We start from the raw sequence: 27,920 nt of genomic DNA on the forward strand, positions 1-27,920 counted from the left end.
CAGACCCCACATGATGAGATTATACTGGGCTTGTTGTTGTTATTGTATTTCTTCTTCTTCTTTCTTCTTCTATGGAGTGGAGTAATATTTATAGTAGTTAATACTCCCTTAGTTCCAATTATGTAGCATCATTGTTTCTAAATATAGAAATGTTACATTCTTTTTTAAGATAAACTAAAAAAAAAAAAAATTATCACATAAATTGGAAAAGAAGGAATTCTACTTTTGCTCAAACACATTTTTCTTTTTTTGATTAAATACCTTAAATTTCCACAAAAGAAAGTACCTCCTTTTTAACTTTTCAAAAGCTGATCTAAAATAGTCAATAAATTTATTCATACCTCAAAAGGTAAAACTATAGAGAGAGAGAGAGCATAGTATTTACCCCTTTTTCCAGTAGAATAGATTTTGTAATGCTTCTTGGGTACACTACTAGTCTAAGGTGCCGTTTGACCATAAATATTAAAAATAAATTCATTTTTTTTTGAAATTTTTAAAGTTGGAGTTGGAGTTGTGTTTGACCATAATTTTTGAAATTGTAATTTTTGGTGAAATGTAGTTGTAAAAAAGTAAATTATTTTTTAAAAATAAATTTTTTGAGTTTTTGATATTCCGGAAAACACTGTTTTGGAAAAGTGAAATTGTATTCGAAATATTATGGCCAAACGCCCAAAAGTGAAAAAAGTAAAAAAAAATTAAAAAAAAAAGTGAATAATTTTTATGGCCAAACGGTATCTAAAAATATCTCTGATATTTTCGGTACAAATTCCCAAAATCATTGTTCCAAAACAGTGTTTTATAGTCTCTTATCGTCATTAAAGTACCAATGAAATTTACAAAAAGAAAAAATAGGGGATATAACTATAATAGAGAAAAAGTCGCGGTGAAAAAGGACAAGGCACAACATTATAATGGTTGATTGACTCTTTGAAATAGATACAAGCTATAAATTTTATAAATAAAAATTATTAATAAGGATTTTTTATTTGAAAAAAAAGGAATTTTTTTCATTCTAATTTCTCAGAAAAATTCACCACAATTTATAATCTCTCCCATAACAGGAAAAAATGTTTGTGCTAAGATACTCAAAGGCATTTTCTCTTTTTAGCCATATACCTTAACTTTCTAGCTTTTGAAAAGTTTTATCTAAACAACCTAAAAATTAACTTTTTTTTTTCTACATTTGGCCTCATTATTTTTTTTTTCTCTTCATTTTAGGCTTTTCAGTTTCCTCATCGATCTGCCTCATTATTTATTCATTCATACCTTAAAAGGAAAAAAAGAAAGTAAAAGAATAGAAAGAGTATTTAATAAGTATTTACCCTTCTTTTCAGTCCGTTAGAATTTTTCCTAGTTCATTAAATCTTTGGTACTTTACTAGTCAAAAAAGGTCTCTTATTTTTCGTAACGCCCCTTCGTTAAAGTACCCTTCGCCGAGAAAAAACTTGTAGTAATAAATAAAGAAATTATTAATAAAATTTATTTTGACCAAAAAAAAAAATTCTTGCTTCTTCTTTATTTGTTTTTAGAAAAGCTACTATTTGTAGTTTCTGCCTTAAAGCAGATTTTTTTTTAATCAATTACCTTAAAATTTCCACAAAAGAAAGTACTTTGTTTTTAACTTTTCAAAAGCTGATCTAAATAGTCTATAAATTTATTCATACTTCAAAAGGAACATATATAGAGAGAGATTAAAAAAAGGATTAGAAGCATTTAGTATTTACCCCTTTTTCATATCCTAATTATTCTAAGATTAGTTATTCCGCCCTCTCACAAAAATATAAAATAACACTATAATTTCATGATAATTAATCTTGTAATTAGTTATATTGCGATATCATCTCAACTAAACATGAAACAAACTCATCTCAAATTTAAATTCGAAATTATTTATTCTCATACCAAACGAGAGCCCCGGAGTTTAACTCTTCTTTTCGGTCTTTTAGCAGGCGTTTGGCCATAGAAATAAAAAACTTTTTCACTTTCTTTTAGAATTTTGAAGTTGTTGTTCATAGTTTTTGGCGTTTTACAAATAGTATTTTTTTTTGTTAAAATATACTTATTTTATTTCTCTTTCTCTTAACGCCTCACTTCTTTAAAACTACTTCCCCAAGGAGTAAACAAAAACCCTACCATTTTTTTTCTTAACCAAAAAATCTCTGTTTCTACATTGTGAAATTAAAAAAAAAAAATTGTTTTTTTGGGTTGATTTAGAAGTGAATTTATTGATGGATTACAAGTATAAATCAGTTGATGAACCTGTTACACAACATCCGATGAGTTATACACAACATCAATCTTCAACTCTTACTTACTTTACTCAACAAGCCATGCGAGGTCTTTTTACTTTTTTTTTTTTTCTGTTCAGTGGATAATTTCATAGTGTTATAAGGGTTTAATCTAGAGGCAATGTACTCTCTCTGATTTAATTTATGTGATACATTTTTCTTTTTAGTCTGTCTCAATAAGGAGCCCGTTTGGATCGGCTTATAAGTTGTTTTCAGTTTTTTTGAGTGCTTGACTGGCCAGCTTAAAGTCATTTTGTGTTTAAAATAAGCTCAAAAAAATAATTGAGCCCATTTGACTTATCTTATCTAAAGCGGCTTATAAGCCCAAAAAAAAATAAAAAAATTAGACTATCCAAACTTATTACCGCTTACAGGCAGGCATAAGCCCATCCAGACAGGCTCAAGAATGATATATTTTCTTATTTGGCAACGGTTTAACTTTAAACACACAAATATTTTGGCTTGTTACTTTATTTCTTAAACTCCGTGTCGAGTCAAATTATATTACATAAATTGGGACAGAGGGAGTAGTTAATTGAGGGGGTGGAGAGTAGTGTTATAATTATACCATGTTTGGGTAAGCTTTTGGGAGGGTAAAAGTGTTTTTTTTTTTTTTTTTTGAAAAATTGCTTATTTTAGAAAGCTGAGGTGTTATAATTTTCTCTTTTTATTTTTTTCTGGTCAGTGGACAATTTTATAGTGGTATAAGGGATTTTTAGGTTTTGTGTGTTAATCTAGAGGCAATGTAGTTAATTGAGGGGGTGGAGATTAGTGTTATAATTATAGCCTGTTTGAAAAAGTGTTTTTTTTTTTTTTTTGTGGGATAAATTGCTTATTTTAGAGAATGTTCAAGCTTTTAGGTTTAAAAAATTTGTTCTTTTTTGGTAACTTTTCTATGGATTTTGCTCTTTTTTTTTTTTTTTTTTTTTTTTCTGGTTCAATGAACAATTCTATAGTGATAGAAGGGATTTTTAGGTTTTTTACTTTTGTTTGTGTTTTATGTTAGCCTATGTGAAGTTGTGGAGGCAATGCAGTTATTTGTGAAGCCAACATTGTTTATTTGTTTAAAAAAAATTGCTTATTTTGGAGAGTCGAGGTGTTTGATCAAGCTTTTAGGTAAAATAATAAGTAGGCGTTTGGACATGCGATTTCATCTCATGAGATGAAATCAGCTTTTGGAACATGTGATTTCATCTTTGAAATCCCAAATCATCAAAAAAGGAATGATTTGAGATTTGAAATCATGCTTTCAAAAAATATAAATGTAAAATTTGACCCATACATTTATATTTTGTAAAAAAAGACCCATAAGTTGGTAGATATATTTACCAATCATTTGTATTAAGTATTAATCTGCAAGTTGGTGAATTATATTACCAATCATGTTTACCATGTGGGAGGATTATATTAAAGAGTAGTTACATTACTATTCATGTTAAATTTTCCTTTTTATTGAACTAAAGTTTGATCAATTGATGTTGTATTTTTTAGAAAGGCCTTCCAGTAGCGTATTAATTTTATTATGAACTATGATTTACTCATTTGGTAGGATTGTATAAGAATTGGGAAAGTTTTGATGGTTTTCACAACTTGTGGGGTTTTTATGCTTATAAAAAAAATTGCAACTTAAGAAATCCAAATTACATGTCCAAACATGATTTCATCTCATGATTTCATCACATGATTTCATCTCATGAGATGAAATCATGTCCAAACGGCTCCTAAGTGTTTTTGAGTAGTAGCACAAGTTGTTTCTTGAAAAAAAGTAGCTTACACTGTAGTACTTTTGGAACATTGGCCAAACACAAGTTTTTAGTACTATTATTTTTCTGTTCAATGGGCGATTCTTTAGTGATATAAGGGATTTTGGGGTTTTGTTTGTGTGTTGTGTTAGCCTATGTGAAGTACAATTTTGGAGACATTGTGGTTAATCTGGAGGCAATGTTGTTAATTGAGGGGATTTTAGATTTTGTTTGTGTTTTGTGTTAGCAATGTAGTTAATTGAGGGGGTGGAGCGTAGTGTTTTATAGCCAAAAGTTTGTGAAGTACCTTTGGGGACATTGTGGTTAATCTACATGAGAATGTAGTTAATTGTGGAGGCTGAGAGTAGTTTTACTAATATTGTGTAGCTTGTTATATTGTAGTGTCAATAGTGATTGAGTAAAAGGGTGATTTTTCTCTCTCTGTCCAATGGACTATTCTATCGTGTTGGTATAGAAGGTATTGTGGGTTTTATTCATGTTGTGTTTGCCTCTGAAGTTTATGGAGACATTGTGGTTAATCTCGATGAGCATGTAGTTAATTGACTTGGCAGGGAGTTAGTTGTTGACTATAGAGGGTGATTTCCCCCCAGGAAAGCTGGTGGGTATAAGAAAATCCCTCATTGGAAGTGCAATAGAAGGATTAAATCTTGAAGTGATTCGTCAATAATTAGATTTTTATTTGTGGGAAATTTGATTTTGGACAATTAATTATTAGAAAGACAGTAAAAAGACAGTATATGGTTTGAAACGTTAACTTTTTGAGTATACATGGAATTAGTCGAGGTGCGCGGAAGCTGGTTCAAACACCACGGTTATCAACAAAAGGTTACAACTTTTTGAAACAATAAAACCTTTCAAGATTAATTTTTTTAAAGTTCTTAACTTTTTTCCATTTTCAAAGGATCTGCTTATAGATAACTGGTAAATTTCTTGTTGTATATACTAAGTAGAGAATGTTCAATGGACAATTCTGTAGTGTTTGAAGGGAGTTTTGGTTTTGTTTGTGTTTTGTGTTTGCCTATGTGAAGTACATTTGCAGACATTGTGGTTAATCCCGATGAGAATGTAGTTGATTGAGGGGGTGGAGAATAGTGTTTGTATTGCTATTGTGTAGTTTGTTATATTGAAGTGTGAATGGTGATTGAGTAAAGAGGGTGATATTTTCTCCAGTAAAGTTGGTAAATGTGTGGGATTCGGAAAATCCCACACTGGAAGTGCAACAGAAGGAATAAATCACTAAGTATTTCATCAAAAAATAAATTCTTATTTTTGGCAAATTTGATTTTGGACAATTAATTAGTAGAAAGATGTATCTAGTGTGAAAGAATGCAACTTTTTGAAAAAAATTAACCTTTCAAGATTAATTCTTTATGTTCTTAACTTTGTTCTGTTGTCAAAGCTGTTTCTTTTAGTTAACTTGTAAAATGCTTGTTGTATCTTATGAAGAGCACTGTCTGCCATCTTCAAAAGACAGGAATCATTCTGTTCAGAAAGTGTTTCCTAACACCAAACCCTTTTTTTCGTTTTGTAATCTTGTTTCTTCATTACTAGTTTCTAAGTCGTACGATTCGCCAAAATTCTTGTCTTAGCCTTTGTGAAGTTCATTTAAGAGAAAGATCGAATTTTGATTCGTTGAATGTTTTGGAACTGTCTATGCCTGCATTTAACCAAACACAGAATTGAAGTGGATTAAATGTAGTTACTTGGAAGAGATAAATTTCTAAGTTTGGCTTTTCTATTGCCTCCTGACTTCTCTTGACTGAATGGTGCCTGCATTGTCCAATTTTTGGTCGTATCTTTTATTTTGAGACTAAACTATTGCTCTTTGCGATGTTTATCACAAGTTTCAGCTGGCTATGTGGCGCCTCATTTTGAAAACAAGCTTGGTCATATCCAACACCAACCCGCCAATATGCATGAGGCAATTAGAAGAGAGGTTGAGAAGGAGCGCATTAGAGAGGAGATTATTGCGGAAGAGATTGCGAGAAGACGCATGTTAGAGTTTGAAGTAAGAAGAGAGCTGATGATGGAAAGACAACTAACAAAGCTGAGTGCAGAAGGATTTTCTTCATCTGTAATGAGTTTTTCTCCCACACTTCCTCTCTTGAAGCAACAGAGTGATGTAAGGTCCATAGAGGAAAGAATTGCAAGGTCACTCGAGGACAGGATGGGAAGGGGAATATCAGTCTCTGGATTTGGTGCAAGAAATGAGATTGGGAGATCAAATATAGTACCATTTGAGGAGCGGATTTCAGAGATTCCCTTTCATCAGCGTAGTGTGGAACCAAAAATGTCTGCTTTGAAGCCTGTATCCTATAGTGCGGAGCCAGTGATTTCTGAATTGCAGCCCTCTTTGGAGCCTAGCAAAGAGACTGACAAGATCATCTTGCTGGTCAGTTTTTGTTCTTCTTGTTCATCCTGCATATGTCTGTATTCCAACTTGCATTCCTGAATTTGAGACTCTGCGTGATTTTTCTGATCTATTGCCTTGTGTTATTGGATGTGTGGAATCTGTTTGGGGGAATTACTCCACCTGGAATCTAGTTTCAGCATGCAATATCTTTCCTGCTTTCTTGTGCGGCTTGTAACTTGTATGCTATTTCACTTGAGATGAAACGTAATCTTGGACATTCATAAAATGTGAATTGAAGTGCTGTGTGCTGATGAATTCAGATGCTATATTTAAATTTGTCAAAGCTGTGAAAAAGGTTCTCTTCTGCATAGTTTTGATATCACTGGGTCACACTTATTTGATAGCATTGTTTTTTCTGTATTCAATTCAAAATTTATTGCTAAATTCAATCAATGCATAAATTCATCTTTGTGCTTTTTTGATTGTTAAATCCATCTTTATGCTTTATACTGGTTTTTAACTAACAAAAGGGTCTCCGCTCCAATGCATATCCTACCGATTGCAGCTAATCGTAGGACTGCATTCATATACTTGCAACGCAATGACTTATGTCCTTTCTTTCATTGTCTTTTGGTACATCTGTATGTGTGTCCTTATGTTTCCCTTTTTCTTGCCTGCTTCTCCTTAATTGAGCTGTAGAGTTTTAACTGGACCCTTGGTATGTCTCAAACATGTCAATTCATCTAGCAGGAAGAATTAGGAAGTAGATCGACTCTATTTCACCTGATAGTGTTAAAATAATTGCACAATGGATGCCTTTGCTTATATCTGTAATTAGTTTTAAGTACAAATGTTTCTTTTAACTTTTTACGTCAATGTGGAAGGCCTAGGCCTTTTGATAACTACCAAGGTTACTAAAGTAGGAGAAGCGAGGTAGATATTGCAGTGTGATCATGGCAGTTAATGAGACCACAATATGAGCTGTTGATTGAATCTGTTTTCTGCACCTTATTAGTAGGGTTGTTCCATATAGTTTTTGGCTGAACTGATCAAAATTGGGGAATAATTCGCAAGATGAGTTTTGTTTTGCTTGTTATTGCTCTTTCTTTATTTAATAACAATAAACGATATCAAATGGTTGAGACAAGCGTTCTGCTTATCTCACTAAAGTTGCATTTTTTGGATTATAATTTGAATTGTTAAATCGTAATTTTGAAGTATGACTTCTCCACCAGTTTTGCTTTTAGTAAAATGATCATATCTTGAGGTGAGCATGTCCTAATTGCGACTGTTTGCTTTGCTTGAAGTTAGTCTTAAGAAATAGTTCTGCCGGATATGCCCAAATCATCCTATTAATTCAGATGTGAGTCAAAAAATGTGTTCAGAGAGCAAAGGGGTGAGCCAAGGGGTGAGCCGTTTGATTTATTGGAAGCTAGCCTTTGACAGATACTATTCAACCAAATTTTAAGGCCCAACTCATCTATTTTACTCCAGAGTGAGATAAAAATATTTGTTCATAGATCATAATTTGTTCTGATTCTTGCCAATAAATGATCCACTAGAAATTGAAGCACAATATTTTTTCTAGGGCAACTTGGTCATTTTGATTAATATGATTTGTATGAATGGCCAAAAAAGAATCTTAGTTGTTTTGAAAACTTTTGAATGTCTTGACTAAATTATCCTTTGCTTTCGTCATCATGCATCAGCCTTTATCACTTTTTGATGTTTCTTTGTTGCCCCTGTTTTATTCTCTTATTGCGTAGTTGCATGTATGTGTTTTGGTAAATATTGAAACGTTAGAGGACAACAAACTCTATTCTAAAAAGCAACAAAAGTGATGTCAGCACATGATACAACAACAACAACAACAACACCCAGTGAAATCCCACATCGTGGGGTCTGGGGAGGGTAGAGTGTACGCAGACCTTACTCCTACCAAGGTAGGATGGCTGTTTCCAAAAGACCATCGGCTCAAGAAAAGCATAAAAGCATAAAAAAAGTCAGATAAGTCAGCACATGATAGTAAGATCAAATGTTTATTCTCTTTCCTTTTATTCTTTATTTTCGATTTGAATTTCCAATTTAGAATAAGACAATGCTAAATCAGTAGAAAAAGTAAAATGCCCCTTATGCCCTTAACAACCAAAAATATTTAGTTAAGTCCCTATTCGTCTCTCAAGAAAATAAGAATAATTCTTCCTAAATACGCTTAGGAGGTTTTGCATTGATCGACGAAAATCCATCCGATCTTTACTTAATTCTTCAATTAAAAATTTGTAAAATCATATTAAATCCCCTATTCGTATTATACCTCCGTATGAACTAAGTAAACATACGTGTATAAAGGGTTTCCTCCATTTTTGCATACGGTTGACATTTCATGTAAATAGAGAAGCTAGAGCTCTTCCTCACACAAACTCTCTACCGCCTTAAATCTATTGTGCTAAAAACAAGGTTTGTGTTCATACTTAGAAACTGAACCACAACCAAGATAACCGAGATAATCATATTAGGAATGCGTTATACGAGTCTCTAGGGTTGACGATTCCTAATATGATCATCTCGGTTATCTTGGTTGTGGTTCAATTTTTAAGTTCTTGATTTTTAACACAATTGATTTAAGGCGTTAGAGAGTTTGTGTGAGGAAGAGCCCTAGCTTCTCTATTTCAATTAAAGGTAAATGTGGAAACTTTTTGGACACATAGCATGTCTACTTAGTTATACAGAGGTATAACTTGTATAGGGGATTTTACTAATATTTAATTAAAGTTAAGGAAAGGTCTGAATGATTTTTGTCGATCAATGCAAAATCTCCTCAACGTATTTAGGAGGAATTATTATTTTCTTGAGAGACATGTAGGGACTTAACTAAACATTTCTGGCGGTTAAGGGACATTTTACTTTTTCTGCCCATTTAGCATTGTCCTATTCTAAATTAGGAATTGAAAATAAAGAATAAAAGGAAAGAGAATAAACATTTGATCTTACCATCATGTGCTGACATCACTTCTATTGCTCTTTGGAATAGAGTTTGTCATCTAACATTTAACAAAACACATGCAGACAACTATGCAATAAAAGAATAAAGTAGGGGCAAAATTTAGACATCAAAAAGTGTTAGGCTGATGCATGATGACAAAAGCAAAGGTTAATATAGTCAAGACACTCAAAAGTTTGCAAAGTAGTTAAGATTCATTTTAGGCCAATCATATTATTCCACTTTAATCGTAATGACCAAGCTGCCCTTGGAATTCCAGGTAAGCATGCTCATCTGCTAGCTTTCCTTATCTCTAGTGATATGTTAATGGCTGGGTTTAGGATGACAGATTCAATCTAGTAGATGAGCGATTGTCTAGGGGTGGGGTTACGAGATGGTGCTTTGGATCTCCACTGATAATTTATTTTCTAGGGTTAGTCCAAGAGTGATAGATGGTGCATTTGATTCTTAGCAGCTACTTTGAGTGTCTAGGTTTAGAGTTAAAATGCATTTAATCTGTACTAGATAAGTCATTGGCGAGGCTTATAGCAAAATGTGATCTCTAAACATATTTTTTAATCTCACTTTGGATTAGTACAGTTTTATTGAATGAGTTGGCTTAAAATTTAAGACATTGTAGCTTATGAAGTCTAGTTTCTAATAAATCAAGCGGTACCTCGATTCAGATAACTACTGCATTAAGGTATGGTCATTTTACTGGATTTGTGCTAAACTAGTGAAGGCTAGACCAAAATGTGGTTCTTGAACTCCGGGCCTATTAGAATGATTAGTATTTGGTAGAACTATACCTTTTTAAACAAGTCAAATTATTTGCAACTCACACGTCTAAGTACAATTTTTTTATTGGAGGCAACATACTGGTAAGAATATATTTGCCTAGTTTTGATTACGTATTCGACAAATCATAATAAAAGCTTCGAGGTTTTTTTTTTTTTTTAAATACACTTTAACCAAGTATCTGTTGCTTTAATATAGGACATAAAGTAAAATTACTAACATGACTTTAACTAGGCAAATGTCCCAATATTTTATAAAGAACTTCTAGTACTTTTTTAAATATTTTTTTTCTCTACTTTTATTCTATTTTGTATAATATTGGAGTAACATGATCAATGAGGATTGGAGCGTAACAGTAATAGTTGTTGTACTTTAAACAATTCTCCTTTGAATCGTACTTCAAATTATGATTTAACTATAAAATTTGTGTTCCGATTGTGATTTTAGATTACTCACGGATAACTGTTTCAACCATCTATCATTATTTATTACTCTCTTTGTCCCAATTTATGTGACACACTTTCCTTTTTAGTATGTACTAAAAAGAATGTCACCTTTCTATAATTAGAAACATTTTAACTTTAAAATTCTCCTTTTATCTTTAATGAAATGTTTTATAGCCACACAAGTATCTAATATCTGTTTTAGACCACAAATTTCAATCCTTTTTTTCTTAAACTTTGTGCCAAGTCAAACGGTGCCCCATAAATTGGGACGGAGGGAGTATTAGTTAACTGATGAATGCGACTCTTCAGATGCAATCTGCTTAGTTTTGGAATAATACCAAGAAATCTCATTTTGGGAATCATGATCTCAATTTTGATCGTAAAAACTATGTTACATATTCTGAGGATGGCAAGGAACTAAGTAAGGTGGGATGAAGGAAAAAGGAAAGCTAAAAAGCAATTGTTGAATCTTAACTCGAGAACAAGAATAAAGCTCAGAGGTCCCCAAGCTTCCGAGACAGCGAATTTGCATTTTATCGCAGTAGGGTCCTTTGACTGTTAGAGAATACACCAGACAAAGTGGGAACAAAGGTGTTGAGTTGGAATTGGGGCTTTGTTTGAGGGTGCAAAGCAGGACATTGATTCCAGGCTGAGTATGGAATTCTATGATTAAGTTCCAGCAATTGGTTGGCGTGAAGTGACACTAAAAGAGAGAAGGTAGCTTACTTCAGGGTCGGAAGTTATACCTTACTCAAGCACCTTAGGATGTGGCCTAGTGGGAGGAGAACTATGAAGTGTAGGGTTCAAATCCTAGTGGAAGGTCCCATCTGCCTAAGCCTTGGGCAAATCCTTTCTGTAGCTATGTTGGTGGAGGTAGCAGGGTATATCCGGTATAGTCAAGGTGCTTGCAAGCGGCCTGGTCACCACCATTGTTAAAAATTACCAATCTCAACAAAGCAAGTTGTCAGACCCCTAAATATAGAGAAGGAAGATAGTGTATTGTCTACCAAGTGTACTGTGAAGGAGATTAATAAGGAGGTGTTAAGAAGAGATATAGAGCAAACTGAGGATGGCTATTAGTTACTGTGAAGGAGATTAATAAGGAGGTGTTAAGAAGAGATATAGAGCAAACTAAGGATGGCTATTAGTTACGGGCTCTCTAAAAACTCAAACAAGTTCATTAAATCTCGTGGCATTTCGACCTCTGGCTATGAGAATAACCTTATCCCTGTCATTAAAGAAAAAGAATGAGGCCTTATCCTGCTTATCAGAATAGAAAGAAATTAGGAGGATAGAGGGGTTAGCGAGGAGAACAAAAATTATTTATTGCTACGAAACCTTAATAGAGATGCAGAAATTCAGTGGACCTGAGGAGATCGGCATCTCCAATAAACTAGGACGAGAGAATAAGGATATAGGCAAAGTTGGTAGTGTAAAGAAAGATCAAGTAAATTATCTGCATGCAGCTAATGTTCTTTTTTCTTTTAATAAGGTCAAGTATGCATGCAGCTGATATTCTACTGTAGAGAAGCTGAGTTTTGCTGTAGGATTGAATGTGGGTAGTTGTGAGGAGGTTAAGGCTGGCGATTGGGAGACCAATACTTTACATTGATTAACAAGGCGGAGAACTTTGTACAAGAAGGGGAATCTGCGTATTAAATGGGCCTGAGGATAGAGAGTGACAAAGGGGGATAGGTGAACAACCTTATGGGAGAAGGTATGTTAGGTTTCTCACTTTGTATCTCTAGGTAAAGCAGGTGCATATTGGTATAGGCAGAGTTTTCTGGTAGTTTGATATTCTCTCTGTGTTGTGTACTGACCGTGGCTTGGTGCAATATTAAATAAAATGATTTTTCTCTCCAAAAAACAAAGAGTAGTTCCAAACATTTACACTATACTGATATCCGTTATGTGTGTGAAATCTGGCACTAAGTGCCTGCAGAATGACACTTTGTATTTGGTGTAGTATGAGCGAGTTGCTCGCCTCTCATCAGTTATCTAGATTTTTATGAAATTAATCATTAATAAGCTTTCAGTTCCATTCACCTCTAATCTGGGTGTTGATTGTTGAATTTTCAAACAGTGCTTGTTCACGAACTTTTTTTGAGCATTTGGTTGCAGGCTAAGCCTAACACAAGTCTCTCCGGAGCAAAACGGAAAGCTGTCACACCACCAGGGGAGGTTGCCAGCAAGACCCCATCATGCAGTGTTCCAAAGAAAAATTGTAAAGAGGACTGGAGTTGTGCACTTTGCCAAGTAAGCGCGACAAGTGAACGTGGTCTAAATGATCACCTCCAAGGAAAGAAACACAAGTCCAAGGAAGCTGGTTTGCGAGCACAGAGGAATGGGAAGAACTATAATATTGGTCTTTGCCCAAAGAAACCTAAAACTATCAACCTTTTGGAAGCTAACGAAAATCTGAACATGGAGCAAGTGGTAAAACCAAAATTTGAATTGGTGCCTGATAATAAATCTGGGGAAGGATCATCTCTGGTAATTTCGGATAAAGAAAATGCAAAGGATGATGGCTTGAAGAAAAGTGCCAATGCGGCCCAAAAAAAGGCGAAGACTAGTAAGAAGAAAAAGTACAAATTTTGGTGTGCTACATGTAAAATAGGGGCTTTGTCAGAGGTATCGATGGAGGCACATAGGACTGGAAAGAAGCATATGGCTCGCCTCCAGGAGCTCAATGGCAGCAGCGTTGCTACTTCAGCCGCTAAGGTTGACAGCACTCAGACTGTTAATGAAGCAGTAAAAGATGTCGAAGAAGCAACCGCCAAGGTTGACAGCACTCAAACTGTTAATGAAGCAATAAAAGATGTCGAAGAAACTGAAGTGATGGATGATGTGGGTGCGACTGTTGATAATATTAACCCCGAAGAACACGAAGAAGTGTTCACCACTGACGATATCTGAGTTCAGCCTTTTTCGGGATTATCATATTTATTTATGTTAAGATGTAGAGATGATTTTGGGGTTGGAGGGGAAGGGAATTGTGAACGCTTAACTTGTCTACCAGTTGTGATTTGAACTCTTTAACTAATCTAACTCTGTTTATTTCATTCCAGTGGTGTTTTTCAGTTTTTGTAAAATTGAAAAGCTTTTTGAAAATGGTGTTTGGTTGCAAAATATTGATGGTAAAATCAAATGGCATGTCATTGTGTGCGGCGTAGTGCATAATGCGTGGTGCATTGGCCTTGACCCCTTGCTTTTTAAATTTTCATTTCCTTGAACAAAAGTTTGATCCTAGTTTTCGATTACTCTTTCATTAGTTTTTAACCTTTTCGGTTGGGACTTTTTGGACCGTTTGGAAGTAGAATCCAAGAGGGTAACCAAGAAATTAATGTAGTTTCATGGAAGATTGTCTTTCTTGGCAAAACATTGGCAGATATGATTTGTTGTAAATGTTGAGTGAAAAATTGTAAGTTCCATCAAGGATTGGCATTGCCAGTAAACTCTCCAAGTAGGTGTTCATTTTTCTTTGCCATCCCACCATTTCTAGCTCCTTTCTCAATGGCAAAAAGGAATAAACCATAAAGGATAAAAGGGAAAATAAATAGTCTATTGAGATGGTGCATTTTGAGTCCAATCTTTTCTATTTTTCACTTGTTTCATTCAATTCTGCGGACCAAACTTCATCATAGACTAGATTTTTCTCCTTCGTAATCACATCACCATGTTAAATTTATACAAGTTAGCACTTCATTGCTGATAAAATTGCAATTCATACAAGAGCATTGTATCAATTCCAAACAAGTCAGGATCACCGTTCATATCGCACCATTTAAGCCCAGCTCAATTCAATGTAGAAATCAACAAATAAAGGGTTTTTCTCATTTACTACAGAAAATATATGGTACTTGATGTAGAGGAACCAATTATGCTGACTATATTTTCGTCACTGCCAATCAATATAGCATCTGTATCATTATCACTAAATATATTTAAGTCTTCTTTATTCAAAAAAAGTAAGACACACACCTACATATTGAGAAGAAAAAAGGACCTCTATTGGTAAATTTCTTTATAACCGAGAAATCCACGAGGGTCAGTGGAGACCTCTCTGGATAAGCTACAACTTCAATAACGCTCGCCCTAGATCAATAGTTATAAGTACTCCGTAGTATTTACTGAAAACATGAAGGATGGATCAAACCCTCAAAGCGACAGGGTCTTGCCACGATATTTTCCGCTTCTCAACACGAGAAGTTCCTTCTCCCACATTTCTGCATATCGATAACTTCAAGTCTCTGTGCTGATCATCGTTCATATTTTGAACTAATCCTCTCTTTGGCTCCTCAAAGTTCAATGGTTCAAGATTTGCTTGGGGTTCCTCTTCCCCTATCTGCAAATTAGATGTCAAAGATAAGAGTTAAACGTATTACTCACAAAATGTAATAGCACGTACTCCCCTCTGATCCACTTTATACAACAACTCTTTACTTTCTAAAGAGTCCCAAAAGAATGACGCATTTCTAATACTTTGAAACTCACTAATTTCAAACGAGAAAACGACAAAAATGGTCCCTTATGTTTGATGATTTATTCAAAATAGTCCCTTTAAGTATGCACTTAACAATTTTGGTCCTTTATCAAAAGTTAAAAAATTTTAGTCTCTGTAAATACTTATGGAATTCTGTTGGTTAGATTAGACGGAAAAATGGAAAAAAGATTCTAACTATAAACACCAAGAAAGTCCCCTAAAATCCTAAAATATTCAACACAAAAAATTACACTAGACACTATAAAGATATTTAAAAAATAGCATAAATCACACCTCAAAAAGCTGCACAGAGATTCTAAAAGTTAAATTAAAAATAGAGAAACTACAAAAGTTGTACCTCTAACTGTGAGTTCCCTCTAATTTCCTTTTTTTAATAATTCTGTCAAATATAACGGATAAAAGTTCAGTAAATATTTGACGAAGACCAAGTGTTAACTTTCAGGAAACTTAAACGAAGTTGTCAAGTGCATACTTAAAGGACTATTTTGAACTTACCCTCAAACATAAGGGACCATTTATGTTATTTTCTCCTCTTATGGCCATAGAAATGCCATACAGTCATAGCATATATAAACCCACAAGTTCAAACTTGGGATGATTTCTTGTTTAGATACTTACCGAGATTTCATTCAAATCAATGACCGGAGCTCGACTAGGCGATACAACATCTTTCCCGCCATGACTAGTTTCCTGATTCAAATCAAAGACAGGTGTGGTGCTCCTCGAAACCAAACCGTTCCCGGTGAATGACCTATCATTCTGATTCAAATCAAACACTTCCTTCCCACTATATACTCTTGATTTATGCTTCAAACTTGAAACTGTACTACGCGAAACAGCATCTTTCCCAATATGCAATGCCTGCTTATGATTCACTAGAATATTAGGAGGCGTCTTCAGCGAAGAAGCTCCCTTTGCAAGTTGAATCCTCACTTTTTGTTTCGGTCCAGGAAGAGGGGGAAGTTTGTGTTGCTTAGCTTCTTTTTTGCTAAGAAATCGATCTTTCATTCCGTTCTTAAAATTAAACTCTGAGTTCGGCAGTGCTGTGTATACTTGCTGTTCTGGATGACTTGATGACTTCATCTGCAATAGGTACTTGTGCCTTCGCCGCAAGAAACTGCAAATATATTAAGTGGAAAGCATTTAGAGTAAGAAAAAAAGAAAATTCTGCAAGTATTTTGAAAACCATTAATAGCATCTGCCAGAGGCGAATCAAGGATTTAAACTTGACAATTTCAACCTTAGAGATTCCTACCATTGAATCAACTGCACTTTCGAAATTATGGGCTTAAAATTTAATACGCCCTCCGTCCCAATTTATGTGAAGGTGTTTGACTAGGCACGTAGTTTAAGAATGAAAGGAAGACTGTTGAAACTCGCGGTCTAAAATAAGTCATAGATATTTGTGTGGCTATAAGTTATCTCATTAAGGGTACATGGGAAGTTTGAAGTTAAATTGTTGCTAAATATAGAAAGATGTCATTCTTCTTGGGACCGACTAAAATGGAAAGAATGTCACATAAATTGGGACGGAGGGAGTATTTATTAACATTATAGTAATTTTACATGTATATCTATGCCTCTGGCATCAACAGATGCACGTAAACAGCAATTGAGTCATGGTTAAATAATCATGCAATGTTGAGAAATAGCAACACATGGTATACAATTTAGACTCAAAAGTCCAAGACTAAGTCGACCTCAGACGATCTTTTATTAGAATCTACACTCCACAACGGAAATACGACAGATTAAACAAAACTCAGAAAAAGAAAAACAACAAGAAGTCAATGACAACAAAAACTTACTGAACTTCAGCAAGTAATCTTTGTTTCCTCATTTTTGCATCCTCCAATTTGTTCCTCATGTCACTAGTTTCCTGTAAATAATAATAAATAAGTTACACGTAAATTAACTGAATATTCAAAACCACGTTTTCTTATGCAACTCAATATAGCAGATTTAAACAAAGTTCCTTTGTATTGTAAACTGAACTATAGTATGGTTCTGATGGAACACATACTAAAATTTGTTTAAAAGAAAGTTACCTTTTTCAAAATATAAACCAGAAAACACATCCTAAACACTCACTAAATCACAAATATATAGCAATAAACATCAAGTAATTTTAATCTCAAAGGGCAAGCAATTGAAAATGGTCTCAACTCTAAATTGGCACAAAGTTAGACAACACAAAGTTCCTGAAATTCAAACACAATTCACTCAGAAAAACAAGGAAAACACAAGAACCAACATAATACAACTGCTGAATAAACAAATCCAGGGAAAACCCCACTTGTTTTTTTTCAAGCCATGGTATCTGGGCAGCTTACGCGCACCTCAACTAATTCCTCGGGGTACTTGCTATCCCCTGCCAACACAAGTACCATCTAACTCAACAAATTTCACGGGTACTTGCTACCTCCCACTAACACAATTCTAAAACTTATTCTCAACTAGTAGATACCAATTATCATCTATATATGGATCTTTTCATTCCATTGTGCTCTATTACTAACACTCGCTATTATCAAGTAGCTTTAAAATTCTCAAAGGGAATGCAGTTGAGAGTGTTCTCAACTCTAAACTGACACAATATTAGAGAAACAAAAGTCCTCCAATTCAATCATATAAAACTTAGAACACAAGAACAAACATAGAACAACTGTTGAATAAACAAATCCCGGGAAAGCCCCCAATAATTTTTTTATTTTTTTTATAACTATGGCGTCTGAGCCAACTTACGCACACCTCTACTAATTCAACGGGTTCTTGCTACCCCCACCACCACCACAGGTACCGACCAGTCTCTGTCCACCAAGGCTGGGACAGATAGTAAAAGCTAGGATTCGGGATTTGAACCCGAGCCCTCATAATTATCAACCTACTTGATTGACTACTAGGCCACACCCTTCGATGTAGAAAAGCCCCAATAGTTGTTAACTGAAAAGGGTAACAGCTAAAAACCCAAGAATCATCAAAGGAAACAAATCAAAACCAAGAACAGTTCCTAAACAACAAAGACAACAAATCAAGAACCTATTCTACACAAAACCCCCCCAAAAACACACAACAACAAAAAACTATCAAATAGAAACATAGATCTTCAAAACTATAGGCCAAAACAACCCAAAAAAACAGATTTTTTATTACCCTATGGAGTTCTTGGAAGTCCTGGAATAGAGTCTGATGCTTCAATCTAGCCTTATTATCTTCAAACACAACATAAGGTGATGATTCCAAAGCAACCCTTTTCATCTTCTTAGACATATCAAATCAAATCACAAACAAAACAAATCCTTAAATCACAAAAAAGATCCAATCTTGGAGCATAAATAGACAAAACCAAGAAAAGGGTATGGTTGCAAAAGAGAGAAAAAGATAAAAATAGAAGAGAAAAGGAGACGTGTGAAAGAAAAAGATAAGAACAATACAACAATAATAATACAATACAAATAGGGTAATAAGGGGGGGTGGGGGGTAAAGGGGGGTGGGGTGGAGAAGAGATAGAGAGTGTGTTGTGGTAGGAAAGTTGCTGTCTGAAGAAAAAAGGAATTCTGACCAAGACAAATCCACATAAACCGGTAAACAAGAAAAAAGAAAAAAGAAAAAACAGTAATATAGTACATAGCCAATAACATTGTGTTTCTTGTTTGTTGTTCTTTTAAGACAGTGATGAAGATGGAGTAATTTATTTGGGGGGTTATAGCAGAAAGGGTATTTGTGGCAAAATTTGTGTCTTTTGCTTTAGAGGACTTTGAAGACAGGTCTTTTGGTTTTGGTCCAGTTGGGCCATTAGAGAGAGTACTGATGGTGTGGACTCTTCTTGATTTTGTATGTGTGTGTGGGGGGGGGGGGGGGGTTATAGGGGCTAGGGGTGGAATTTCCTGTTTCTTGAATCATCTTCTCTCATTTCTTTTTGGCTTTCTGTAAGATGTAGTAGTCATGTAGATGTTGGAAAAAAAGGAAATTTGTGAGGTGGACTTTTTGTTGGGGGTGGGAGTGGGGGTGGAATTTCTTGTTTCTTGAATCATCTTCTTTCTCTATATTTCTTTGGCTTTATGAGGCATAGTATTACATGTATGTAGGTGTAGGTGTAGGTGTAGCAGTCATGTAGATGATGTTAAGGAAAAGAAGTAATTTGTGAGGTGGACTTTTTGTTGGGGTGGGGTGGGTGGGTGTTTTTTCCCTTGAGAGAGAGTGATGAGGCCATGGATTTTGCTGAAAAAGAGCATGAGAGAGAGAGAGAAGATGCTTCTTTTCTTTTTCTTCTTCTGATTAGTATGGCAGGTGTTATTGGTTGGACAAAATGACAAAAATAGTCCTTTATGTGCAGGGTAGGTTAAAATAGTCCCTTTAAGTCTTTTTTGTGTAGTTTTGATTCTTTAGGTTTATAAAAATAAGTGTTTTTGGTTCCGCAGAATATTTAACAAATTATATCGATTAGATTTAATGGAAATGTAAAAAGAAAAAATTCATCGGAAGGAAAGTCCCGATAAGGTAGGAGTGGGCTCTGTGCCGGACAAGATGGGAGATCCGAGGCTGAAATGGTTTGGACATGTCTAAAGGAGAGGCGCAAACGCTCCAGTGAGGAGGTGTGAGAGGCATTAGATGGAGGGCTGGAAGAGAGGTAAAGGTAGGTCGAAAAAGTATTGGGGAGAGGTGATCAAACAAGATATGTCAAGTCTTCAGCTAACCGAGGACATGATCCTAAATAGAAGCGTGCAGAGGTCGAGAATTAGAGCAGAAGGCTAGTAGTAGGATTAGTATGATTTTCCTTTCTTTTTGGATCAATATTATTTCCATCATTTTTCTTGTATTTTTTATTTAGTAGTCACATATTTCTTATTCTTAGTTTTCTACTACTAGTTGCAGCTTATCGAACGTGACCTTAGATGGAAGAGTGTGGAGGATGCAGATTAGGGTAGTAGGTAGCAGAGCGTTGTCTAGTCCTAGCTATATTAGCGCTTTTACTTTATGTTCTATGCTATTTTAGGAGTTGTCAGTGGAAAACGTAAACAACTAGTTCTTTTTTTCGTTTTTCTTCTGTATAATATTGGCTTAAGATGGATTGAAATAGAGTAACATGGTAAGTGATGATAAAAAATGACCGACCCAACTTGTTTGTGATTGAAGCATATTAGTAGTAGTAGTAGTTTTTTTAAAATAATTCTCCTTTGAAATCATACTTCGAAATAATGATTTAACTATTAAAGTGGTGTTCCAGTTGTGATTTTAGATTACTAGGACAGCATTGTTTCGGGTATCTTTTCATACTAGTAGGTGTAGTATTATCTCTCTAATTTCTTGTTCTTAGATTTTCTGTTACTATTTGTTATCTCGTTTACTTCGATTATCGTAATAGTTGTTGCATTTACTGGTACTTTTCTTTGTAATGCTTATCTTTAGTATTTTGTCATGGCTTCTTTACTTCCGTAAATTCTTGTCTGACTTTCTTTGTCATTCTTTCTCTTGAGCCGATGATTTTTCGGAAACATCTGCGTACACTCAACCTTCCCCAGACCCCACTAGTGGGATTACACTAGGTATGTTATTATTTTCCATTACTACTTGATGTCTTTTCTGCTTTAGCTTTTTTGCTATCTTAGTGTTGTTTCTGCTTTACTTGAGCCGAGGGTTTATCGAAAACAACGCATATACCTACCAAGGTGAGGGTAAGGTCTGTGTACACTCTACCCTCCTCATATCCCACTAGGTATGTTGTTGTTGTTGAAAGTTCTGACGAGTCCCAAAAGTTGTAACATAGAAAACTCCACCAGCCACCAAAAGTAGATCTAAAATAGAAAAAACTACACTTATAAGTACTGCACCTAAGCCTATAGCCGGACTGGTGGACCGATTTACCCGTTAACGGTCTACCGGTGTTTTAATACCGATCCGATTTTTAATATTTGGGGATCAGTTAACCGAAACTGGCCGGTTAAAACCAGTTAACCGGTCAATTTTGTTTTTTAAACATAGCCGTTGCCTGCGTGGACTGGACCGTTGGGCAACGACCCTTGCAAAAATGGGTCGTTGCCAACGGCTCCAAAAGCCCCTTTTGGCCCCCTAACTCCCCCAATTTTTTATTTTTATTATTTTACACTTTAACCCATTCCCACCCTTATATAAACCCCTCTCTATTTTCAATTTTAATCCACACCAATTCACTCTTCTCTTTCTCTCAATTATAGCTACTTTGCAATAATTAACCACTTTAAATTTCTCTCAATTAGATATTATAAATTTTTATTCTAGTTTCAATTATTAATTTTGCAATTATAAAAAAAAAATTGTTGGTGGAGCTGGTGATTTTGCAACAATCCGAAGTAGCTCCAAAGCTTTAGTGGATTTGCAATTCTAGCCGCCTTCACTTTGGTGGAAATTAGTCCGGCAATTTGGTACCTTCGTTCCAACTCTATCTTTATTTTTCGCTATTTAATTTACGCAATTTAATTCTAGTAATTTAATTTGTTGCAATTTATTTTCTTGTGATTTAAATTAATTCTATTTAATAATGTGGAAGAGATTGAGACGTGGTGCCGGTAGTACTGGTATTTTTAGGGGTGGGTTTAATGAGGAAATATTTTTGAACGAAACACCTAATTTAGGTGTTAATATTGGTGGAAATAATCCACTTTTAGAGCATGAGGTAATGCAGCAACACTATACCGACACTTTTAATGAAATTGATGATGATGAAACACAAGCCTCCAGAAATCCCATAGGAGATATAGGTCCTACACAATCACATACACAAGACAAACCGCTAAAATTTTAAAATTTATAATTTATGACTAAAGATAAGGAAAGACAAACAACTACATGTAGTATATGTAAACAAGAATTTGTTTTTAGGCAAGAAACTAGTAAGGATATTGGTGGAACGGGTTCACTAACGGGTCATATGGGATCTAAACATAAGGATGTTTGGGGAGAGAAAACGGATTCAAATGTGGGGGGGGGGGGGGGGGGGTATTCAAATGACAATACACCCATGAACCAATAAATTTTTTAGCTATGACAAGAAAAAAGAGCGTGTAGAAATAGCTAAAATGGTTGCTTTTGATGCTCTACCATTCCTTTCCTTCGGGTTTGGGGTTTGTTACTTATATTCAACGTTCTTATAATTCGTTATTTGAGGGTATTCCTAGAAGTACTTATAGAGCGGATCTTGTAGATTTATATAAAAAAAATATAGATTTTACTTGCGTCATGTATTTAATTCTTTAAATTATAGTGTTTCTCTTACTGCTGATTTAGGTCTTAGTCTTAACAAGTTAGATTTTTTTGCTATTATATGTCATTGGGTTGATGATAATGCAAAAAAGAATTATACGTTTTTTATATGATGAAGGGAAAGGTCGTCATGATGGAAAATTTTTAGCGGATTCAATGTCAACTATTATGAATTTTTTTAACATTTATTGAAAAACACTTTGTATTGCTTTAGATAATGCTTCTAATAATACAAAGGCGGTTGGTCTTTTAAAAAGGGAATTAAACCTTCCGCTAAAAAATATTTTTCATGTGAGATGTAGTTATCACATTTTAAACTTGATTGTTAGAGATGGTCTTGATTATTTTGAAGATTCTATTTAAAAAGTTAGAAATGCGGTTGCTTTTCTTTTTTGTAATGCTAATAAGCAAGAAATGAGAGATTTAAGAATTCTTGTGTGCAAAATGGCCTTAGACCTAGGAAAATTCAAGTAGAAGTTGACACTGGGTGGAACTACACTTACATTATGTTACAACAAGCATATGATTATATGATTCCCATACAACAAGTTCACAACCATTTTAATACGGATAGTGATGATTGGATAAATATTACCGATTGGGAAGATGTTAAGAAATGTATTGAACTTTTACAAAAAATTTATAATGTAACTCTTGCTTTTTCTAGACAATTCTATCACACAGTAACCGAAATTTTAGCCTACTTAGAAGAAATAGCTAGAGTTTTATATGAGTATAAAGATAAATCCGATTATCAAGCGGCTATTTTTAATATGACAACAAAATTTAAGAAGTATTTTTTTCCATCCCAACTTTATTTATATTGGGTTCTCTTTTAAATCCTTGTTTTAAAATGTCTTATACTAGAGCATTGGTTGGTCAAATTTATAACTATTTAGAAATTGACGAGGAAGTTAAACAATCTTTAAATGACGTCGAGCTCGCGATTGATTCCTAGTTTAGAAATTTTTTTAGTCATTATTATACTTTGGAAGAAAATGCTACATCCATTGCTCCACGCCCTACTACTTCTCAAAATAGCAAAAAGGGCTTAAAGGGTTTGTCGAATTTAAAAGTTTTACATTCACAACCAGCTCCTTCTAATAATGCAAACTGTGAGGACCCCACAGTATGGATGAGACCAGGCGACTGTGAGACCCCCCATGACATGCATGCTTGACATACTTGGGCATTGTATGACTTGGGTCGCAGACGGATCGCACAACTATGCCATCTTCACTCTGCAGAGCTACGGGTATCGAACCCGCGACCTCAAGCCTTTTGTTTCCACAAAGGGAACGCCTCTTACCAATTGAGTTGCAGCTCAATTGGTAAGAGACGATTCCCTCAGGGGAATGTAAAGATGACTGCAAGGTCGCGGGTTCGAGGCGCTGCAGTGTGTATTCTCGAGCTGGCTAAGCACCCTCTCACATACAATACCTCCAGTAGTCATGACATGTTCATGGGGCTCAGGCCCGGGGACTGCAAGCGTACATGCTGGGTTCTCACACAAACTTTGATGAATATCGCCTTTATTTGATGCAGCTAAATGTGGATATCAATCAACTAGATGATTTGGACGTCTTAACATGGTGGAAGAAATACAAGACGAGTCATCCGATACTTTCAGGAATGGCTCGAGATATCTTTACGGTTCAAATGTCAACCGTGGCTTCGGAAAGTATATTTAGCCAAGGAAGACAACAAATTGGAGACCATAAGCACTCATTATCCGGATTTAGCTTGCAAGTACTAGTTTGCATTCGCGATTGGATTAGATTAGATCGGAGCGACGCAACCAAAACTCAGAAGTGGTGGAAGGCGAAGAGGAAGAGATTGAAGATTTGATAGCAAGTGGAATAGACCAAATGGAAGACTTTGAAGATATCTCAATTACCGAATATGATATGGCGGATATTAGCCAAATGATTGACACTTTTTTATTTTATTATTCTACTACTCTTTTACAACCCCTGTATTATTTGCAAGTTTTAAAAAAAACAACAACTGTCAAATAAATGTTATCCATGAATGAATAAAATATATGGCTCATTGAGCTTTCTTATATATACTTGTGTTCATATTTTTACTTATACTTAGTTAGAAATATACCTAAAATATACTAAGAATATACTTATAATATACATCTACTTAAATTAAAAAATACAAAGTTATATACTTGGAAAATAACTAAAATATACTAAAAATATACTTATAATATAAATATACTTAAGTTATAAAATAGGAATTTATAAACTTAGAAAAAACTTAAGTTATATAAGTATATATAGTATACATATAACTTATATATATATATATATATATATATATATATATATATATATATATATATATATATTTAAGTTATATGTATTATAACTTAAGTTTTTTCTAAGTTTATAAATTTCTATTTTATAACTTAAGTATATTTATATTATAAGTATATTCTTAGTATATTTTAGGTATATCTAGTATAAATATATTTAAGTTACAAATAGAAAGTTATAACTTAATATATATGCACATATATGTTGTTAGTTAGTAAATTTATAAACTTTAGTTATAAGCTTATATAACATATATAAATATACCTACAATATACTACGAAATACTATAATATATATATACTATACAAAAAACAAAAAAAAAAAGAGGTTTTTTTAAGTATGGAACCGGCCGGTTCTGGTTTCCAATTTTGAAACCGGTCGGTTGCAGGTCCGTTTTTTTGACCGGAAACCGGCCGGTTTCCTAATCGGTTGGCGGTCCGGTCCGGTCCGGTTCAGACCGGTTAACGGGCTTAGCTGCACCCAAACACAAAATAATAAATATATAAAAAGTAATAAACTATAAATTTGCACCACCAAATGTGAGTTCCCATTAAATTTTTGTTTTTTCACGATTCTCAGTAAATTTAACATGCGGAGTTTATTAAATGTTGAAGGAGATCAAAGATACTCATTTTTGATAAATTTAACCTATCAAAACTGCTTATAAAATACTTAAAGGACTACTTTAAACTTAACCTAAACATAAAGGAGTATTTTTGCCATTTGTTTTTAGGCTGTGTCTTCACGTGTTTTACTATTATACTTTTTCAATACAGTATAAAACTACTAATGGTGTCTTCACGTGTTTTACTATTATACTTTTTTTTTTTTTTTTTTGAAGTGCTCCTTCTTGACTTTTGGTTCAAGAGTCGTCACCAGATTCAAAATTGAAAACCATGAGTGTGAAGCTTTTCTTTAACTCTGTCAGCCATTAATATTTGTTGTGTGCCATGAGGTCCCCACCCATTTGAAAAGATAAGGTTAATTTAGGCATGTTTGGTTCACATTTTATTGATGATGTGAGAATTATATCATAGAGATTATTATATGTAAATTATTTATTTTAAAGGTGTATTTTTTTCTTTAAATAATTTAATATAGTACATAAATTCACTCATAGTTTAATATCGATGTTATTTAATAATGCTTAGTCAAAAATCGTATCATCTTATACGAGATTATGATGGTAATTATTTTGTACCGTCATTTGAACGACCCATTACTGCTCACTCTATCTCAATTTATAATCATACTTTCCTTTTTAGTTTGTTCAAAAAGAAAGTTTTAGACAACAACAACAAACCCAGTGTAATCCCACAAGGAGAGTTTGACAGGCTAGAGTGTAAGCAGATTTTACTCCTACCTCGTAGAGATGGAGAGGTTGTTTTCGATAGACTCTCAATGTCTTAGACTACAAGTTTTAAAAATATATTTTTTTCTTTCTTAAATTTCATGACCAGTTAAATAACGCCATATAAATTGTAGAGAGAAAATAATATTTCGGATAGATTGATGGTAATTTGATCATTTCATCTTGTTTTAGTATATGGAGTTTCCTCTCTCTTGTTTTTATCAAACAATGTTCCTCACCAACCATTGAGTCTGCTATAGGCAACCATGGCTATATAGTACTATGTTCTTACCTCTATGTGGTCCCTACACCCATTTACAGGGGTAAACTAGTCATTTAACATGAATACAAATAGGATAGGATGATATAAACAAAGTTTTATTTTTAACATAACCTAGTGATGGGGGATGAGTCCATTCCATACATAACTTTCTGGATTTGTGTGAAACCATATACACATTTCCCCCTGCCTCAGCACCCCACACCAGATCACTTCCATCCTTATAGGTTGCATAAGTTCCATGCCATTAGGATATGAATTTTTTTAGTGAGCCTACTCGACACGAATTCGAATTAATTAGATCAGTATGTCACGTTTAGTTGGGATAAAATCCCGAAATAACGAAATTTCAAATTATAGTGTTATTTTTATCTCACATTGAGGGTGAAATAACAATTTCGAAATAACTAACACATAACTTGTTCCCCAACCAAACGAGCCCTGCCATAAGGATATGATTTTTTTTTAGTGAGTAATTAATTAGAATAGTATAGTCTAAACGAGAAAGAAACTGTGGGGACACGAAAAGAAAGAGGAGAGTTTACTACAGAATGGTTGTAAAAGTTATTTTTTTACAGAAGAAACTACTCGTGTAAGTTATAGTGGAGAACATGGTACTTTTTAGATTTATATGTATGTTCTCCCATTTAAGGCAGAAAAGCTTATGGTTTCTTGAAAGTGTTACATTCTTAAACAATGTTGTCGGTCACATTGGTCCCTTTACTTACTTTTAAGTCTTTAAGGAGTTTACTCCATGTGAATTTGAATTAAATAAATTAATAGCGGTGATAGAATTTTCATAAAGATTTAGCTCATCATCTATTATTATATACATGTAAAAAAGTGGCTTTGTGTAAATTTTCCGGAAGATTCGGATAAAGCCCCTTCGGCCCTCTAACTAGTATACAAAAATTTGCATCGATTAGACTAGTAGATTTAGAATATTGAATGGTTAAATCGTAAAAATAAAAAATATTAGGAGACAAAAGGAAAGAACTTTACTACAGTATGGTTGTAAAAATTGTTTTTATTTCACAGAAGAAAGTGTAAGTTATAGTGGGTGAAGACCGTACTTCTTTAATTTATATGTATATCTGTCAATATATTTAAGGCAGAAGAGCTGATGGTTTTCTTGAAAGTTTATCTGGTTGCCTTCTTTAACAATGTTGTCGGTTACATTGGCCCCTTTGCTTCTGAACATCCTTTTTTATTTTGTTGCATTGTTTTTTGTATCAACACGTACTACAAAACTTGTGAGTTCTTGCTTGATTGAAATGCCCATAAATTGGCTTTATGTGCATGCGTGTGAAGGAAGGAAAGAAAGCGCATTAAGGACTATACCACCAAATACGCTCATAAAAAGCTTCTTTTTCGCACCTAAAGAAAGAAAGAAAGAATGAATGAATGAATGAAATAGGTGAGGTCTAAATCCAGTAGCCCTTTTTGATTGATGCATTAAAGAATTGGTTAGGAGAGAGGTGGAATGTGACATGTGAGGAAGCTTACATAATTTAGATGGTTTGGTTTTTTTAACAATTAGTAAATTTGTCTGCGTTACGCACGGTCATACCTTATTAAATTATGATATTTG

The 27,920-nt window shown here is 34.2% G+C and overlaps 2 protein-coding genes across 3 annotated transcripts; one reads left to right on the top strand and one right to left on the bottom strand.

Annotated features, from left to right (window-relative positions):
* Positions 1–2,063: 2,063 nt before the first annotated feature.
* LOC132602950 (uncharacterized) lies at positions 2,064–13,690 on the top strand. Of its 2 annotated transcripts, none has more exons than XM_060315778.1 (3): positions 2,064–2,337; positions 5,896–6,443; positions 12,750–13,690. In XM_060315778.1, the coding sequence occupies exons 1-3, from the start codon at positions 2,229–2,231 to the stop codon at positions 13,542–13,544; spliced, it is 1,452 nt and encodes a 483-aa protein (XP_060171761.1). In that variant the 5' UTR covers positions 2,064–2,228; the 3' UTR covers positions 13,545–13,690. The 2 variants fall into 2 exon arrangements, with proteins under 2 accessions (XP_060171761.1, XP_060171762.1); XM_060315779.1 differs by having other exon boundaries at positions 2,067–2,337; positions 5,902–6,443.
* A 744-nt stretch (positions 13,691–14,434) lies between these two features.
* On the bottom strand, positions 14,435–18,962 carry LOC132602951 (uncharacterized). The gene is made up of 4 exons (XM_060315780.1): positions 18,286–18,962; positions 16,941–17,011; positions 15,751–16,249; positions 14,435–14,973 (listed from the first exon to the last, which is right to left on the bottom strand). The coding sequence occupies exons 1-4, from the start codon at positions 18,400–18,402 to the stop codon at positions 14,779–14,781; spliced, it is 882 nt and encodes a 293-aa protein (XP_060171763.1). The 5' UTR covers positions 18,403–18,962; the 3' UTR covers positions 14,435–14,778.
* Positions 18,963–27,920: the final 8,958 nt, after the last annotated feature.

Source organism: Lycium barbarum, chromosome 7 (genome assembly GCF_019175385.1).
Source record: "Lycium barbarum isolate Lr01 chromosome 7, ASM1917538v2, whole genome shotgun sequence".
NCBI lineage: Eukaryota > Viridiplantae > Streptophyta > Magnoliopsida > Solanales > Solanaceae > Lycium > Lycium barbarum.